The sequence below is a fragment of the Dermochelys coriacea genome, chromosome 14, assembly GCF_009764565.3.
Source record: "Dermochelys coriacea isolate rDerCor1 chromosome 14, rDerCor1.pri.v4, whole genome shotgun sequence".
NCBI lineage: Eukaryota > Metazoa > Chordata > Testudines > Dermochelyidae > Dermochelys > Dermochelys coriacea.
In genome coordinates, this window is record NC_050081.1 from 28,965,566 (window position 1) to 28,983,494 (window position 17,929).

At 51.5% G+C, this 17,929-nt stretch overlaps 2 protein-coding genes and 1 long non-coding RNA gene across 5 annotated transcripts in view; 2 read left to right on the top strand and 1 right to left on the bottom strand.

The window, feature by feature from the left end:
• Nucleotides 1–17,929, bottom strand: part of LOC119842755 (zinc finger protein 883-like) — a 76,876-nt gene that overhangs the window by 12,292 nt on the left and 46,655 nt on the right. Inside the window, exons 1-2 of one of the 3 annotated variants that reach the window (XM_038371274.2) lie at nucleotides 6,860–7,208; nucleotides 5,631–5,803 (exon numbers count right to left, since the gene is read on the bottom strand). In XM_038371274.2, the coding sequence (XP_038227202.1) occupies nucleotides 5,631–5,769 (139 nt within the window). In that variant the 5' untranslated portion in view covers nucleotides 5,770–5,803; nucleotides 6,860–7,208. Of the gene's footprint in view, nucleotides 1–5,630; nucleotides 5,804–6,859; nucleotides 7,209–17,929 lie in introns of those variants that run through there. The other 2 variants (XM_043496773.1, XM_043496774.1) reach the window with 2 other exon arrangements.
• On the top strand, nucleotides 114–17,616 carry LOC122456666. The gene is made up of 3 exons (XR_006275656.1): nucleotides 114–125; nucleotides 9,207–9,210; nucleotides 17,034–17,616. It is a non-coding gene; the product is annotated as an uncharacterized LOC122456666 (long non-coding RNA).
• LOC122456608 lies at nucleotides 10,999–16,503 on the top strand. The gene is made up of 10 exons (XM_043497038.1): nucleotides 10,999–11,085; nucleotides 11,446–11,568; nucleotides 12,064–12,142; nucleotides 12,575–12,680; nucleotides 13,200–13,289; nucleotides 14,075–14,179; nucleotides 14,578–14,713; nucleotides 14,932–15,026; nucleotides 15,982–16,124; nucleotides 16,227–16,503. Exons 2-10 carry the CDS (start codon nucleotides 11,490–11,492, stop codon nucleotides 16,270–16,272), a joined length of 879 nt encoding a protein of 292 aa, XP_043352973.1. The 5' UTR covers nucleotides 10,999–11,085; nucleotides 11,446–11,489; the 3' UTR covers nucleotides 16,273–16,503.

A 17,929-nucleotide genomic window follows, 5' to 3' on the forward strand; every position in this document is an offset into this window, starting at 1 on the left:
TTTGTGTGCTAGATTAAAAAGCCCTCTGCTGTCAGACATTTTCTCCCCATGTGGGTATCTTTGGGCTCTGTTCAATACACCTCTTAACCTTCTCCTGGATAAACTAAAGAGGCGGAGCTCCTTTAGTCACTCACTCTAAGGCAGATTTTCCAGACCTCGAATCATTCTTGTGGCACTTTTGTAAGCCCCTTTCCAATTTGTTAACATTCTTCTTGAAGTGTGGACACCAGAACTGGATACACTGTCCACTAATAATTTCCTAATGCCTCAAACAGAAGTTAAGCCAGGTTGGCTGGCTCATCGGGGATAAAGGCTAAAGGCCAGGCTTCTTTCACTCAGGCTGGTAAACCATCCACTTTGAAGTGAGGGTGAAGGCTATGTCACTCAAGGGCTAATAATCCTTCAAATCCTTCCCACAATGTCTCCCTGTGCTCATAAGGACAGAGAGTCCTCCCCCGATTCAATGAAAAAGAATCATAGGGCATCTCAGCTCCCTGATGTGCTAAGAACCATGGGATGAGCCCCCAGAAATTATAGGGACATACACAAGTTGAGTGCAGCACCAGTGAGGACACTGTAACTTGCACAGGGCTTGCAGGGTGGCTGCTCACAGCCCAACTAGGCTAATTCCAGTGCTTAGACCCAGGCGTCGATCTAGGGTAACCAGATGTTCTGATTTTATAGGGACAGTCCCAATTTTTGGGTCTTTTTCTTATATAGGCTCCTATTACACCCCACTCCCGTCCCGATTTTTCACATTTGCTGTCTGGTCACTAAGTCGATCACACAAGTTAAATCTGCACTGAAGACATATCTTGAGTTTCTCTCAGGCAATGTTTATTCCCACACACAGCCAGTCACCTCCTGGACTAGACACAGGCATCAGAAACACCAGACCCCCCGCCTCCCTCATCCCCAGTCCTGTCAGGCCACTCCCTACTTCAGGCACAAACCAGAACTGTCCCTTTAGGAAGGATTGCTGAGCTTCACTTCACTTCAGTTACCCCATGAACCACAGACCCAGAGAGGCAGAGGAGATGCTTTATTCCCATCTGGTCTTAAACGCAGACACACTGTCCTGCTAATCTATGAAGCAGCAGTTACTGTCACACTCCATCCCCAGAAACTCATGAAAACTCTACCCAAGCAAGAGGCCAAGGAGCACAAAGATGTATAACTACAGCAGGGTGGAGAAAGCTGGTGCTGGGTTACAGACGAGCAAAAAGAGACTTCAGAACAAAGAATTTTTGTATCCCTTACACCAGTGCTGCTGCAGGAGGATGAGATTATTAGTGACAGAAGCACAGTGAAACTCAGATTGAAATCACAGTTCACTTTGTTATCAGTGTACTTATGTGGCCCCTCATACCATAGTAATTGAGCACCTCACAGTATTTAAAATAATTATCCTCAGACCTCTGTGACATAGGGATGGGCTATAATAAATATTGTACAGATAGGCAACTGTGGCAGACAGTCCAAGTGACATACACAAGCCACAAAGAAAGTCTGTAGCAGTAAGAGCAAGAAATTAAATCTTTGGAGTTTGCTGTCAGAGCCCTAACCACTGTCCCATCCTCACTCTCAAAACAGGCACCAGACATCCACGTAGTGAGAGACAGGCCCTACCCAAAACAGCTGTCAATCTAAAAAGACAAAACAGACAGGGAGTGGATTTTTTTCCTCCATTACACAGAGGGGAAAAGCAGGACTAGGAAAATAAAGCTGGGTCTTCTAAAGGGTCCCAGACACCGAAGGAAAAAGATTGGATATCTAATTCTCTAGGGCCTCTTTGAAAACCGCAGATTGTGATTTACAAGAGGTCAGACAGGGAGGCTGTGGAAGAGCCTGGAATTGAATCCAGGCCCCTAGTCACAGAGCAGAGCCTGAAACACAAGAAGAGCCCTCCTCGCTTTTTTCTACTAAAGTGACATACCCCACACAATACTTCCAGACCATAAATTACATCATTAATCCTCACTGAGCCCCAAAACCCAACCCCTCTCACTACCAGAAACCATCACTTCACAGAGACCAACCACAGCCAGGAAGAGACACCAGGAATAACATCCGCCTTCCAAAAAGAAAAGGAGTACTTGTGGCACCTTAGAGACTAACAAATTTATTTGAGCATAAGCGTTCATGAGCTACAGCTCACTTCATCGGATGCAACTCATGAATGCAGTAGCTCACAAAAGCTTATGCTCAAATAAATTTGTTAATCTCTAAGGTGCCACAAGTACTCCTTTTCTTTTTGCGAATACAGATTAACACAGCTGCTACTCTGAATCCTCCTTCCAGGAGTTTGGCACATTGACACAAGAGGGAGCCCTTAGTGAAGGCACTAACAACACCCAGACCCAGACCCATGACAGTGGACCAGGGGTTCTCAACAAATTTTTGGTAGCCTCAGAGTGTGACCACCCACTCTTGCTGGTGGCCGCACTGACAATTTTTCCTAAAATGCTTAATTAACTTTAGGAAAAACAAATAAATATGCACATGTCCAAATCATCGTAATTTATTTATATAAGAGTTTTTTTGCAGACTCAATAATAAAAATATACAGTTGTCTCTATTCTTTACTGGGCCTAAACAGAACAGAAACACAAATAAGGTGCTTTTCATGTTCTTGTATTTTTTGTTGTTGGTTCTTTTGGTTGCTTTTTTAAAAGACTTATTAGCTAGTAAATCTGCTGCTGTGAAAAATGATAATTGTATGTTAACATCACTTTTCACAGCCTCCCAACTAACTACTAACTCTGCCATGAAAAGTGATATTAAATAACAAATAGAAATATCCCTTTTCACAGCAGATTTACTCAGCCCTGGCAAGCCCAGGGACAAATTAAGTCCTGGATGGGGAAGTGGGTAGGGAGATGCCAGGGGCAGCAGGGTGGGGGGGTGAGTCCAGGGGATGGCACCTGAAGCCCCAGGACTGAAGTCCAACCCCAGCGCCTATGGGAAGGTGGGGAACTCACTGGCTGCCTGCTCTGCCAGCGTTTGTGTCTCCAGAGAGGTAACCGGGGGCGGGGGGAGTGGCAGCACTGCTTTGCCTCACCCTCCCAATCACCATCATAAGAACATAAGAATGGCCATACTGGGTCAGGCCAAAGGTCCATCCAGCCCAGTATCCTGTCTACCGACAGTGGTCAATACCCGGTGCCCCAGAGGTAGTGAACCTACCAGATAATGATCAAGTGATCTCTCTCCTGCCATCTATCTTCACCCACTGACAAACAGAGGCTAGGGACACCATTCCTTACCCATCCTGGCTAACAGCCATTAATGGACTTAACCTCCATGAATTTATCCAGTTCTTTTTTAAACCCTGTTATAGTCCTAGCGTTCACAACCTCCTCAGGCAAGGAGTTCCACAGATTGACTGTGCTCTGTGTGAAGAACTTCTTTCTTTTATTTGTTTTAAGCCTGTTGCCCATTAATTTCATTTAGTGGCTGCTAGTTCTTATATTATGGGAACAAGTAAATAACTTTTCCTTATTCACTTTCTCCACACCACTCATAATTTTATACACCTCTATCATATCTCCCCTTAGTGTCCTCTTGCAAGCTGAAAAGTCCTAGCCTCTTTAATCTCTCCTCATATGGGACCCATTCCAAACTCCTAATCATTTTAGTTGCCCTTTTCTGAACCTTTTCTAATGGCAGTATCTCTTTTTTGAGATGAGGGGACCACATCTGTATGCAGTAAGATGTGGGCGTACCATGGACTTGTATAAGGGCAACAAGATATTCTCCATCTTATTCTCTATCCCTTTTTAATGATTCCTAACATCCCGTGTGCTTTTTTGACTGCTGCTGCACACTGCGTGGACGTCTTCAGAGAACTATCCACAATGACTCCAAGATCTCTTTCCTGATTAGTTGTAGCTAAATTAGCCCCCATCGTATTGTATGTATAGTTGGGGTTATTTTTTTTAATGTGCATTACTTTACATTTATCCACATTAAATTTCATTTCCCATTTTGATGCCCAATCACTTAGTTTGTGAGATCTTTTTGAGGTTCTTCACAGTCTGCTTTGGTCTTAACTATCTTGAGAAGTTCAATATCATCTGCAAACTTTGCTGCCTCACTGTTTACCCCTTTCTCCAGATCATTTATGAATAAGTTGAATAGGATTGGTCCTACGACTGACCCTTGGGGCACACTACCAGTTACCCCTCTCCACTCTGAAAATTTAACATTTATTCCTACCCTTTGTTTCCTGTCTTTTAACCAGTTCTCAATCCATGAAAGGATCTTCCCTCTTATCTCATGACAACATAATTTACGTAAGAGCCTTTGGTGAGGGACCTTGTCAAAGGCTTTCTGGAAATCTAAGTACACTATGTCCACTGGATCCTCCTTATCCACATGTTTGTTGACCCCTTCAAAGTACTCTAATAGATTAGTAAGACATGATTTCCCTTTACAGAAACCATGTTGACTTTTGCGCAACAATTTATGTTCTTCTACGTGTCTGACAATTTTATTCTTTACTATTGTTTCAATTAATTTACCCGGTACTGACATTAGACTTACTGGTCTGTAATTGCCGGGATCAACTCTAGAGCCCTTTTAAAATATTGGCATTACGTTAGCTATCTTCCAGTCATTGGGTAGCTGATTTAAAGGACAGGTTACAAACCATAGTTAATAGTTCCGTAATTTCACATTTGAGTTCTTTCAGAACTCTTGGGTGAATGCCATTTGGTCCCAGTGACTTGTTACAGTTAAGTTTATCAATTAATTCCAAAACCTCCTTTAGTGACACTTCAATCTGTGACAATTCCTCAAATTTGTCACCTACAAAAGACAGCTCAGGTTTGGGAATCTCCCTAACATCCTCAGCCATGAAGACTGAAGCAAAGAATTCATTTAGTTTCTCTGCAATGACTTTGTCATCTTTAAGTGCTCCTTTTGTATCTCAATCGTCCAGGGGCCTCACTGGTTGTTTAGCAGGCTTCCTGCTTCTGATGTACTTAAAAAACATTTTGTTATTACCAAGAGGCTATGGCTGCACTAGAAGCACTATATATGCGGCTGTAGGGAGTCTGGTGAAGACACTCTATGCCGACGGGAGAGCGCTTTCCCAGTGGCATAATTACTCCACCTCCAATAGAGGTAGAAGCTATGTTGGCGTAAGAGCATCTCCCACCAACATAGCACCAGTGTGGATAGCACTTAGGTCAGCGTAACTTGTGTCGCTCAGGGGCTGTCTTTTTCACACACCCTGGGCGATGTAAGTTTTATTGACTTAAGCGATAGCGTAGACCTGCCGTAAGTGTATTTGAAAATCTGGCCACTGGGGACTGAGGCAGTCCTAAGGGAAGATGGCAGAGGGCTCAGAGACCCCCTAAGTTGGAATTTGCCTTGGGAAGGGGGAGTAGAGAGTGAATTTGTCTCACTTGAAAACCGTGGTTATGGGAAGAGTAGCACCATCATTTTGTCCCTGAATCTTCTGTTCTGTGGGAGGGCATGTGGAAGGCACAGTCTCTCACACACAGGAGCTAGGGGCTGATCCTCCTGATATCTGGGGGACCAATGAAGAATCCTGCACAGAAACCAGCTCCGGTGCTTTAGAGATAGCTGCAGCTTCTACTTTCCAAGGGGCTATGCATTCTTACCCAGCAAGGTCACAGTCTCGTAATTCTCCTGCATGACGTCCCTGTAGAGGGCTCTCTGACCCGGGTCCAGCAGAGCCCATTCCTCCTCAGAGAAATACACAGCCACCTCCTCAAAGGTCACCAGCTCCGCTGCAGTCATTTCCCTTCCCTGTTTCTGGAGGGCATGGGACAACCTGGAGCAAAACGTGGGTGTTATTCTGCAGCCTGTCAGAGTGAGGAGGGTGATGGGAAGGTTTCAGTTCCCCCCAGTCCTTTCCCTGCTGATGACATTCCAGACTCCGCCATTCTGGGAAAATACTTGAGCCAAGATATTTAAAAAAAACCCTCAAGTTAGATCCCAAATCCCTGTTCAGTTCTCTGGGATTCAAATTGCTGAGCCAGCAACTGTAGCATATGAAAGTGATGTGTGCTTATGTTCAAGAGAAAGGTGCTAACATGTAATTAGAACAGAGGTTTGGGGACCTAAATTTAGGCTTGACAATAATGAGACCTGGTAAATTGTGGGCGAAGTGAAGTGAGACAGCTCAGAAGCTTCATCCAACTTTCAGAAATAAATTCACCTCAGAGAGAGACTGTCCACTGTCAAGATCAACATAGGAACTGCCAGAGTGGGTAGAAGCCAGGTTCATCTAGTAACTGAATAGGTTATAAGCATCTGAAAAAGGCCCTTTAGACTAAAATTGTGCACCCAACAGCGTCACTGTGTGCTCCAGCTGTCATGAAAGAGCAGAATCCAAGGAGCCGCTTTGGGGATCCCCCTGACACTGTCCCCAGGGCAGCGCATCCCCCCAGCAGCGCGGGGGCCAGGCAGAGGCAGGAACTGGCTTTTCCTCTCCCTGCTCCTCCCCTTGTCCCGGGAAAGTCAATCCGCCCGGGGCGCTGCAGGGACCGGGGCTGGGCAGCGCTGGGAGCCGGGAACCTCCCTCCCCACTGATTGCTCCGGCTGCCCCTGCCAGTCTCTGCCCCCATCTCCCTCCTGCCCCCCTCCCCTCGGGCTGGGAGACTCGGTCCCTGGCCCGGCCCGGGGCGGTCGCTCTCCCGGCGCTGGCTCGGCTCCTGCAGGCGCTCAGGGGGGCAGAGCCTGGGGGGGGGGGGTCAGGGAGGGCAGCAGCTCCGGGACTCGCAGCCCCCCGCCCCCCCGGGGGCAGAGCTGGGGCGAGGAGGGGCCGTTGGGGCAGAGTCACTTTCCTGCCCGGCCCCAGCCCTTCCCCCGGGTCTCCCCCCCTCACCTGCAGGCTCCGGCTCAGGGGCTGGTGTCGGCAGAGCCCGGGGCTGCTCCCAGCCCCCGGAGCAAGTCCCCCCGGCCGGGCCCCGAGGGGCGCTAGGGAAGGGCTCTCCCCGCACGGACCCCGCTGGGGAGCACCTGATAAGTCCGGTTCCGGGATCGCAATAGATGGAGGCGGCGGCAGCAGCTTCTGACCCAGGAAGTTCAACCCCGAGCCCGCAGGGCAAAGAAACCGAGCAGCCGCCTCCCTGGGCGCTTAGCTGTAGCCTGAGCCCGGCAGCGGCTACAGCTAACGAGCCCCCCTGCCGTAGTGACCATGCCGACACCGGAACGACTGAGCCGGCTGCCCCGCAGGTGCTGGAACCAAAGCTCCGCCGCTGGACACCTGGCTCCGGCAGCGCTGCGCTGCCCTCGCTCCCCGTCTGATTCTGCTGCCTGCTCATTGCAGGCCAGGGATTAAAACGGCGCAAAGGGGTCAAATCCAGGAGGGGGATGGATGGGCAGGGTCTGAGAAGGGGGTGGAAATTGACTAGCCTGGGGGTCAAGCAGGTAGAGGCAGGTTTAGGATAAAAAGAAAAGGAGGACTTGTGGCACCTTAGAGACTAACAAATTTATTTGAGCATAAGCTTTGGTGAGCCTCAGCTCACTTCATCGGATGCATTCTGATGAAGTGAGCTGTAGCTCACGAAAGCTTATGCTCAAATAAATTTGTTAGTCTCTAAGGTGCCACAAGTCCTCCCTTTCTTTTTGCGAATACAGACTAACACGGCTGCTACTCTGAAACCGGTCATTTTGCAAGGTTTAGGATAGGGGCTGAAGGGCAAAATTGGGGGAGGAGCCAGGGTTAAATCCAGGGGCAGGGCCAGATTAATCTTTTGTGGGCCCAGCGCCAAACATATTTGTGGGCCCCCATGGAGGCAATAGAGCATGGCAAGGGGAAGTCAGTCCCCAGAGTGAGGGGCTGGCCAGGGGCAATGGGGCATGGCACGGCAGAGGCAGCCCTGCTCCGCCCAGTGTGAGGACACTGTTCACAAACCAGCAGTTGATCCGTCTCTGTGCTGCCAGCATGCCCCCTGAAGCGTGGGGGTGGGCCCATGCTATGCCACACAACCCCAAACGCTCCCCGACTCCCTATGCCCAGAGCCCCCCACACTTAAATGCACTCTACCCTCCACACCACCATCCCGCCCAGCGCACCCCCACCCTCAGCCCAACCACAACTGCCCAGCAATCCACACAGACACCCCACTTCCTAACGCTCCAACACACACACACCTCCTCCAGCTCCACTGCCCAGTGTCCTTCCCCACAGCCCCACCACCACAACTACACAGTGCCCTCCCAACAGACCCTCACTGCCAAACACCCCAAATCACACAAACCTCCCCCACTCCCCAGCACCTCCCACCCCTTCACATCCCAGCATCCCCTTCACAGACCCAATTCTCCAAGCCCTGCCCTCAGCCCCTGCTGAGCCAGCACAGAGCAGGGATCCCCCTCCCAGCACAGTGCTAGGGGGCAGGACAGCTGAAGCTCAGGAGCACAGAGCGGTCCTGGCCCCCAGGGCTCCACCCAGCCCTACCCGCCTGGCGTTGGTGCTGCCTGTGGCGGAGGAGGCATTTCCTTGCATGGGCGGAGCAGGGGGGCAGCCACCAACTTCCCCAGGCCACCACTTCTGCAGAGCGGCAGGGAGTGGCAGGCCCCACCCCGGGGGACCCGAAGCGGACGGTCACCAGGCTGGAGTGGCAGTGGCTGAGGGTTCCTCTCCACCCCTGTCTCCGCTGGTGGCTGCTTGCCAATGATGGGGACAGAGAGGAGACCTGCCAGCTGAGAGGAGCAAGCAATGGACAGGAGGAAGGGGTCATGGGGTGGGGAGGAGCCAGCGGGCAGGGCCAGGGGGTGGAGAGAAGCCCTGGGCCAGGCAGCCGAGTGGGGCGAACAGTGGCGGGGAGGAGTCGGGGGGTGTAGAGGAGCCAGCTGCTCTGGGCACAGCGCAAGTGAGCGGGCCAGGTTGGGGCCCCTTTTGAGTGTGGACCCGACGCTAAGGCGCCACTGGTGCCATTGTAAATCCAGTACTCCTCAGGGGTGAGGTGCTGCCAGAGGGTGGCAGAGGGCAAAACCCTGGAACAGGGAGCTGCAGAGGGGGTAACAGTTACCTCGATGGGATAAGCCACCCGCTGTGTTTGCAAAAATAGGGTGGAGGGCAGAAGAGCTGTACTGGTGAGTTTGGAGAAGAAGACCCAGAGATTCTGGCTTTGGGATAAACTGTTATTTCATGTTAATCATCCAGAACCCAGAAAGGGAGAATCATTCCAATGCACCAATTGCAGGACTTTATTTGATTGGGAAAGGAGAGTAACTTGTACAGTGTCAGGGTCTGACACCAGTTTGGGGTTATCCTTAAGCCCTATCCATAACCCTAACCCATAACCAACAGGGACTTAAGTATAAGTTTTTCTTTAAACCTTCAATGGGGCCACTCATGTGTTTGGACCAGATCCTCAGCTGGTGTAAACTCTCAGAGATCTATTGACCTCAACAGAGCGATGACAATTTAAACCAGCTAAGAGTTAGCCCCTTGGTTTTTCAGGAACCATGTGTGATACGTCCATTTATTCAGAGAAACAAAACACAGCATGTTTAAAATGTATCCAGTCAAAACAGCTCAAAGTCCAAACACCGAGTACTTTTGATGAGCTGTTTGTAAATGAGTGATGGAGTAAGATATAGTCATAAACAATCTTTGCTAAATAATGCTTAAGAACGATTACTTATAAGAGAATCATGATGTGGACAAAGACAATCATTAACAGGAAGAAGCACAATAATTTTTCTAGGTTATTTGTTATCTAGCTAGCTAACATAATTCACAATCAAAGAGAAATCTGTCATTATGACTAAATGAGGTTGTGTGTTCGGAGAAGAAATGATCCTATCTGTCTCTCTCTCTATCTAATCACATGATCTGTTTTTATCTGTCATATATGTAGTGTACAGAATCATGCACAAAGATGGTATTCTAATAGTAACAACTTCTGAGATCCTTTCTCAGCTTGGAAATGAGTAGATCTACATGGGATAGTGTATGGAACAGCAGATCAGTGCATGTGATGGCACTTTTCCGCTTACATCAAGGCTAGAACAAAATGATCCCAAACAAGTAACTTACACCAGTGTTCATGTCACTGCCAAGTGTAGCCCAGAGACTCTGGGCCAGAACCTCATCAGTATTAAACTGGTGATGTTAATGTGTTGCTGGTTCAGATGAGTTGGGAGCAAACCTTCAGCTCACTCAGAAAACCCCATCAAAGATATGACACATGAGCACTCTCAAGAGAAGGCAAAAATTGAAAATCCTCTCGAACCAAACTCTCACCATCTCAACAGGCCTGCCCACCTGCAAACCCACCTGGAACAAAGAAACAAATAAAAACAACAAACAACTCAACAAAAATAAACTAAAAAACTGACAAACAAACAAAAACCAAAGAACAAGTGCGTTGATACCTCCGTCAGAGTTATTATCCTGAAAAAGAAGAGCCAGAGAACCTACTAGGAACTTTGCTATGGCTACTGATTATCAGATAGAATGGTGATGTCTAGCAGTACATGGATAGATAGACAGATAGATAGATAGACGCAACTGCTTTGTTCCAGGTGACGAGCCAGGCTGGGCTCAGGGAGGGGTGAGGATGGGGATGTGAACACCCTGGGCCCAGACGCTCTCCCAGTGACATGGCGGGGTGGGGGGGGACCCCAACTCAGGTGTCTGGCCTGAGCCACGTGAATGCCACTGAGAGCAGCAGCAGTCACTCAGCTGCCCCTTCAGCAAGGGAAATTGGGGGTGGGGGCATCAAGAGCTGCTGCCACTTTGGTCCTTGCTGCTCCGGGGCTGGGGGAGTAGGCATCTCCCATGGAGCCCTGGACAGTGGAGGCGGGGGAGGGTCTCTGCTATGGGCTTCTGAAGCTGTTCGGAGCTGAAGGCATCCCTGAGAGGGAGGTTTGGGGCCCCATCTGCCCTGGGTGCCTGAGGTGGGAAGGGGGCTCTTTAATCCTGCTCTGCCCACCATGCCCCTGTCCTTCCCCCAAGTGACAGCAGGCATCACCCTGTTACCTTCTCTCCCTGGTGCAGGGACTCCCCAGGATTTGGAGCAGGAGGAAGGGGTGGACATAGCAGCAGATGAAGTTGCTCTCAAGGTCATCAGAGAGCAGCTCCAGTGCAGAGAAAAAGTACAAATGTTCCCCACCTGGGCTGGAACCAAGATTGCCCTGTCCCTTCCCAGCATCCCCAGCCCCTGCCGAGGGTCTTGCTCCTCAAGATCCACCACCCCTAATGGGGCCCTTTTACATCCATGATGTGGGACCCCCAAGATGGGGGGGTTTGTCCCACAACAGCCGAGGTCTTCTCCCTGCACAGGCACTGTCCCAGTTCCTCATCCTGCTTGTGTAGGAGTCGTGGGGGATTTGGAGAATAGGCGGGTCCCCACAATCCCCAATTGAAGCCTGAGCCCTGGAGCTGGTGTAGGTGGGGCAGGAAGGTCCCTGGCTAACAGGTTCTCTCTTGCTATACCCCACTCCTGGTGGGTACAGGATGAGGGGCAGCAGCTCCTGTTCCTACAGGCCATCTACCCCGCATGTCTGGCTGCATGGGAGAGAGGGGAGGACACTCTGGAGCTGCGCTGCTGCAAGGCAGCTGTGGTGAAGAGGATTGTGGTGAGTGAGACATGTCATACAGCAGCTGGTGGGAGGAGAGAGATACGGAATTGGCAGGGATATCGCCAGGCTAATGGGTGGGGGCTGGGTGATATTGGAGGGGGCAGCAGAAGTTGGGGATTGCTGGGGCTGAAGACTGGGGAGAAGAGAATGGAGAAATTCTGAGACTGGTCAGTAGTGGGCAGTGGGGGAATTGTGGGGCTGGACGGCACCTGAGACTGGGGGACAAGGAATCATATGGTCCCAGCTCGGTAGTTGGGAGGGTGCTGAATGGGGGCAGTTTTGACAGGGAGGAGGAAAGAAGGGGATTGAGACTGAGCTGGACAGGAATCCTGGAAGGGGGACAAGTTTGATGGGCAGGAAGGAATCGGAGGAGCGGGAGGTAGTGGGGGATCCTGCTGGTCATGTGGGGCACTGGCTGTTTAATCTCCCCACTGGGAGGTGTCAGTAGGGCCTGAATCTCACACACTCCTTTGTCTCCTTCGCGTCTCACAGGAGCTCATCGAGGAGCTTCCCCATCACTCTTCACCCAGCGCCGTCCTCGCCAACTCCCTGGCTGCAGTGGCCATCTCAGGTACCGAGACAGCCCCCCCCCGCACCGGCTCCCCTAACTCCAGTGCTGCTCAGGCCCAAGGCTGGGAGTCACTGTCCCTCCAACTCCCAGGTCACCTCCCAAGAGTGGCTCCTCTGCCAGAGACGGTGGGGTGGGAAGGTTCACTCTGTCCTGCTGGGCTGTTCTTTTCACTCCCATAACATTACAGGGGCCTTGGGCAGGGGCTCACTCCCGGGCTCAGATACAGGAGGGGCAGCAGGCTCCAGGGAACAGGAGCTATTCCTGTCCTGTCACTGTCTGTCTGTGATGCCTTGGCCTTGTCATTCCCTAGCTTAGTGCCTCAGTTTCCATTCTCGCCAGCCTGTGCCTATATCCCTGTGGTTTCGTGTCCGTGTTGGTGACAGTCCCACCTCTGTACTGCACAGTCTAATACCAGCTCCTCTCTCTTCCCAGCACCATGAAACCTGCCCTTGAGAAAGACCTAGAGACCCACCTTTTGCGAGCTGTCCTTCACTCCGTCTTCACCCTGGGCACGGAGAAGGACACCACCTACATCCAGGTACATCCTCCTCCTCCATCCTCCTCCTCTTCCAGAGTGGTCCTTGGTCCCTGCTCCCTTCATTCGCTGGAGCTCCAGATGTAGGGGTTGGGTAGGCAGAGATGGAACAAGCTGCAGGGTTGGATCCTTCTCTACAGGGAAGAGATTACCCCTCTCTAGGGGAGATTTCTTTCTTTCTTTCTTTCTTTCTTTCTTTCTTTCTTTCTTTCTTTCTTTCTTTCTTTCTTTCTTTCTTTCTTTCTTTCATATGCTGTGTTTTACCCAGCAGCCCAGCATCCAACCATAGCAACTTGGCTGTTTCATACTCTTCTGCCTACAAGGTCCTCTGCAGAGACCTGCTAAGCTCATGGGTCAAAGATCCAGGTGTCATCAGTTCTTGCGAATTGCCTGCAGTGGGATGTGAATGAGAGAGGCCAGGATGTGTGTTTGGGAGTCTCACCAGGGCTTCCCAGAGACCCCTCTTCCCATCCTGTGGCAGATGTAGGCCCAGTTTCCCTAACTCTGACCCATGCTTTGCAGGCTCTGCACAAAGTCATGTCAGAGGTCCTGGATGCCATGCTGGGGAACCTGCTGGCAGAGTCCCCAGACAGGCTCGACTACATCTTAGAGGTGAGCCCCATAAGGAGGGGTGGGGACCAATTTTACCTGAACTCTTTGGGGAACTGATAAGGAGAGACTGGAAGATCCATTTTCTACTCTGTCCTCCTAGCAGGGTCCCCAGTGGGCCGTCCTTGGTTGGGGAGGTCAATGCAATGCAGTGTCAGGTCCTTCCTTCTTGAGGGACAGAGGAAGGAGCTGGGACTTCAAGCCAGAGCTCATCCTGGTTCTCTTGAGCACAAACCACAGGGCCCCTGGTGTCTTGGGGAGTGAGAGTTTGAAAACCCACCCTTCCCCCGCCCCTCCAACACACACACACACACACACACACACACACACACCATGAGATTTGGGAGATGGTTCTCAGAGTAGAGGCACACGCTCCTTCCTAGAGAAACAGGAGGACCCCAGTGAATCAGCCCTTCCCTCTGAGATGCTCTGAAATTCCTGGGGGGATTGTGTTCTCAGTCACTCCCTACATCCTCCCAAGGATTTTAGCAGCAGGGAAGGGCATGGGTTCAGTCTCCTTTCTGGTGAACTGTACAGGCATCAGGAGTTCTGGGAGGATGGGACCAGACCCGACACCGAACATTGTCCCAGTCTAGAGAGATACTGAGAAGTTGTGACCTGCAGGATACAAGCTGCATCCTGGGGGAAAGAATCTCCTTCTAAAGCTCTACCATCAATGACTCAGATATTCCCCCCTGCACAGAATGTCTCAGGCCCCTGGGGCTGGGGCTCATTTGCAAAGCAGGTGCACCTGGACATTGATTCTGACCTGCCTCCTTTCCCCACAGCATGTCAACTTCTGGATCGTGTCCAGGGTGTCCCAGGAGAGAGCCAGGGCCATTAGGAGCAGCACAGCCCTGCTGAGATACACAGTCACCCTCCCTGAATTTGACATAAGTGACCTCTGACCCCAGCTTCCTGGCTCCTGGCGGAGGCGGGCTGGCTCCAACGGGCTGTAGGATCTGCTGCTGCAGGGGCTGTGGCTTAGGAGTGTTCTTCATGGGGGGGCAGAGTCAGAGCGGGGAATGAGCTAGGCTTGAGTCAAGTTCTTCTTGTCCTGGTTAAGTGTTATCCCTGGACCTTTAAGGGGACCATGTTACAGCCCCTGCTTGCCATCCCAAAGCAGCTCCTGGCTCTCTTGGCAGCAGAGCAAATGAAGGGTCGATCTCAAACTCCTCTCCTCCAGCACCTCCTGCAGAGGGGCAAAGGCGAAGGAGCCTTCTGGCCCAGGGAGGACAGGGAGCTGACAGGAAAATGCTGATGGAGTCCCCTCTCCTCTCCCTTCCATTAGATCTCAGCAGAGTTCCCTAGGATGGGTCACCATGCGGCCCAGCTGGCTCTGTTTGTCAGTGACCCAGACAAGGACAGCAGCCGGCAGGCCAGGAAGGGGACTTACCGGCTCGACCAGCTGCTGCTCCAACAGTGGGGTAAGGAACCCAGCTGGGACAGAGAACCCAAGAGGGGACTGAGAGTGACCACAAGTGGATAATGGGACCCCAGACAATTTCTCTCAGACTGACCTCAGCTGGAGGACAAGTCTCTCTTTGCTTCTGTTCTCCACTCCACTGTGCAGCCACCAATGGGATTGGAAGGACACAGAAACTGCAATCAGAATGATAAAAGTCTCTCTCTCTCTCTCTTCCAGGGCTGACCATACATGAGGCAGAAGATCTGTGGTGCTCTGACTGGCACCAGGACAGCAGGCTCCTGGCTTACAAGAACACAGCCAGGGTTGGGGAGGTAAGGACACTGCGCCAGGGCATGACACAGCTCAGGGAGTGGGGCTGGTTGTGTTCCCTGCAGTGAATGCCTCCTGGAGACAGGAAAAGATTATTTCCAGCTCAGAGTTCCTCATCCAGCAACCAGTGGGACAGGCTGGTGCTAAAAGTCAACCATGGGAACCTCGCTAGTTGCTGTGATTTGAGTGTTTTACATGGATCAATTGATATGTGGCATAAGGAGAATCCTCGGGTGGGTGAGTTAATATAGGATTATGGCTCTGGGTGTCTCTCTGCGCCTTGTCCCCCTGGCTGATCCCCAAATATCTGAGAGGAGAGCACTGGGTCAGTCAGTCATGATTGCTTGATCAGATCCTTATTTAATTCCCTGCACCCTGTAGAAGCAGAGAAAGGAGGTGGGGTTTGCCCAATTCCATTGCCAGTCAGGAAGCAGAATGCCCCAACCTGGGAACTGGGTAGGGGACACAGTGACCTCCAGAGCCAATATGGACCACATGAGCCCCCCTCATGTCTCCAGACCTGGCCAAGGAAAGGCAGAGTATTTGGACCTCAGCCACTGTTCCAAAGAAGCACATTGTCACTGACCCAAGTTGCAGCTACTTGGTGAACAAGTAGAAAATCAAAAACACCCTCCCACCCCACGTCTCACAACTGTGGTGAGAATATCCAAACCTTTGAACACACCATAACACAGTGCCTCCAGACTGGAGTCAAAGGTGAAATTGGTGATTTAGACACTTTGCAGTGACTAAAACTGAATCTTAACAAGTCACAATCTTTGCCTTAGCAGTTTCCAGACTAACATCTCAACTTTCGTAACAGACTTTTTGATGTCCCTGTACGGTACAAAACTTCTCTGTTGAATCTGCTGATTTGATTGCTTAGTCTTTTGGTTTCAGACCCCTCTGTTTTCCTTCTGGGGTGGCTGGACCCTGATTGTACCATCTCTCTTCCAGTCTCTGGCCCAGCCTCTTACACAGATATGTGCTGCAGCCAGCCCAGCGCAGAGAGAAGTGGGGACAGATGATCTCATCCTGTCAAACCAAGCAACAGGGGTTCCATTGAGGCTTAGATGGAGGGTCCCATGCATCTCTGGGAGGTAAGAACCATCCACTCTTCTGGGCACTTGGGGCTATTGCAACAAAAAGGGGGCTCCTATTACATAGCCTATTTGTCATCATGACTGTTTTTTTATTCTCAGAGGATGCGCCCGGGACCCTGGAGACGGTTTCCTGCAGGAGGTTTGAGCGGGGAGAGATCACTCACTGTCATGACCAGGGTTCCTGGGAGCAGCCACACTTCAGCATGTCACCTGGAAGCCTACGAAAAACTGCTTACCTAAGACTTATGAAGTCCAGACCCAGTTTGAGGCTCCATCCCTGAGGCCTATTGGCAGAGTCCCAGAGCAGCTAATCAGCCCCCAGCACCTCCTTAAAACAGCAGTAGGAACAAGAAACTGTCTGAACACCCCAGCTCCTCCCCCGCTCTGGACCATGTGTCAGCTGTTCCTGCTCCCACTCCTCAGGCTTGATTTCCTGGCATCCTGACTCGGGGTGACTCATCTGATTTGAGGTTCTGAACACAATTTGGTCTTTCGCTTCTGCTCTTCCAGTATCCTGACCCAGCTGACTCTCAACTCCTGTCTTGTGAGTGTGGACTCTGCCTTTGACCACTAGGTCTGGCTGCCCATGACCTGACCATGACACTGACTTGTCTACAATTCCTCCAATGCCCTTTTCTGCTCTCCAGCTCTGCTTTCCCAGCAAGACACACCAAACCCTTGGCTCCCGGGGTCCTGCTTGCCTGCTATTCAAGGGCTCAGGGGTAGTGCTTGTATTGCCACCTCCCCTACCACAGCTGTTTTTCCTAGGGGAATCTCCTGAGTGCAGAGGAGAATCAGTCCTAGTAGCAATGCAGGAAGTCATAAAAGGGACGGTCTGCTAAGCTCCCTCTGCAGTGCCACTGTTCGAGAACACTACGAGTGGGTGCCAAGTGACTGTGCCGGCAGCTCCTAGGGGCAGGGTAGTCATGTTTCATGGTGACCTCGGAAAGCCATGCAAAGAGTGCAACATTGAAGAGACTCTCCTGCTGTCACAAAGGGTTTCTGTTCTCCTGCACAGTCAGACAGTGGGGCCAGGTTGCAGAATGTGGAAGAGCTGTTGGTGATGAGTTGAAGGATTCACCATACCGGTGGCAGCAGCTGCAGATCCTGGAGTCCCTATGGTAGGGTTACCATGCATATGGGTTTTCACGGACATGTGCGGCTTTTTGGGTTTTAAATACCCGTCGGGGAGGAATTAGTAAAACTCTCAAAAATTCCGGGATTTCCCTCCCAATGCAGAGCGCGGCACGGCTGACAGGGCAGCCGGGCCGGCTTGAACCGCTCGCATCAGGGCCTCCCACAGCCAGAGCCCCTCCACTGCTGCCCCCCTCCCGTGCAGCCTCAGCAAGCCATGCCGGCAGCGCTGTGCAGGGCGGGGCTGCGTTTTCCGCGGGGGAGCACGGCACCGTATCTGGCTCCGCACACTGCTCTGAGCAGCATGGTAAGGGGGCCGGGGAGTTGGAGGACTGGCATGGGGTCCCAAGGGACAGTCAGGGGACAGGAGCAGGATGAGTTGGAGGGGTCAGGGGTTCTGGGGGGGGGGCTGTCAGGAGGCGGGGGTGTGGAGAGGGGTCGGGGCAGTGAAGGGAGAGGGAGCGGGGGGGGTTGGATGGGGCGGAGGTTCTGTGGGGGCAGTCAGGGGACAGGGAGCGGTTGGATAGGTGTGGGAAACCAGGGGTTCTGTCAGGGGTCGGGTGTGTGGATAGGGGGCAGGGCAGTCAGCGGACAGCTAGCGGGTGGAGTTCGAGAGGGGCAGTTAAGGTGGGAGGTGTAAGGAGGGGGCAGTCAGAGACAAGGAAAAG

Bases quoted from the DNA above. Each gene is read 5' to 3' on its own strand.
- LOC122456608 (XM_043497038.1), top strand. From the start codon at position 11,490: ATGTCTGGCTGCATGGGAGAGAGGGGAGGACACTCTGGAGCTGCGCTG. The intron at 13,290-14,074 runs GTGAGCCCCATA...CTTTCCCCACAG, and splicing joins GGCTCGACTACATCTTAGAG to CATGTCAACTTCTGGATCGT. The intron at 14,180-14,577 runs ATAAGTGACCTC...CCCTTCCATTAG, and splicing joins TCACCCTCCCTGAATTTGAC to ATCTCAGCAGAGTTCCCTAG.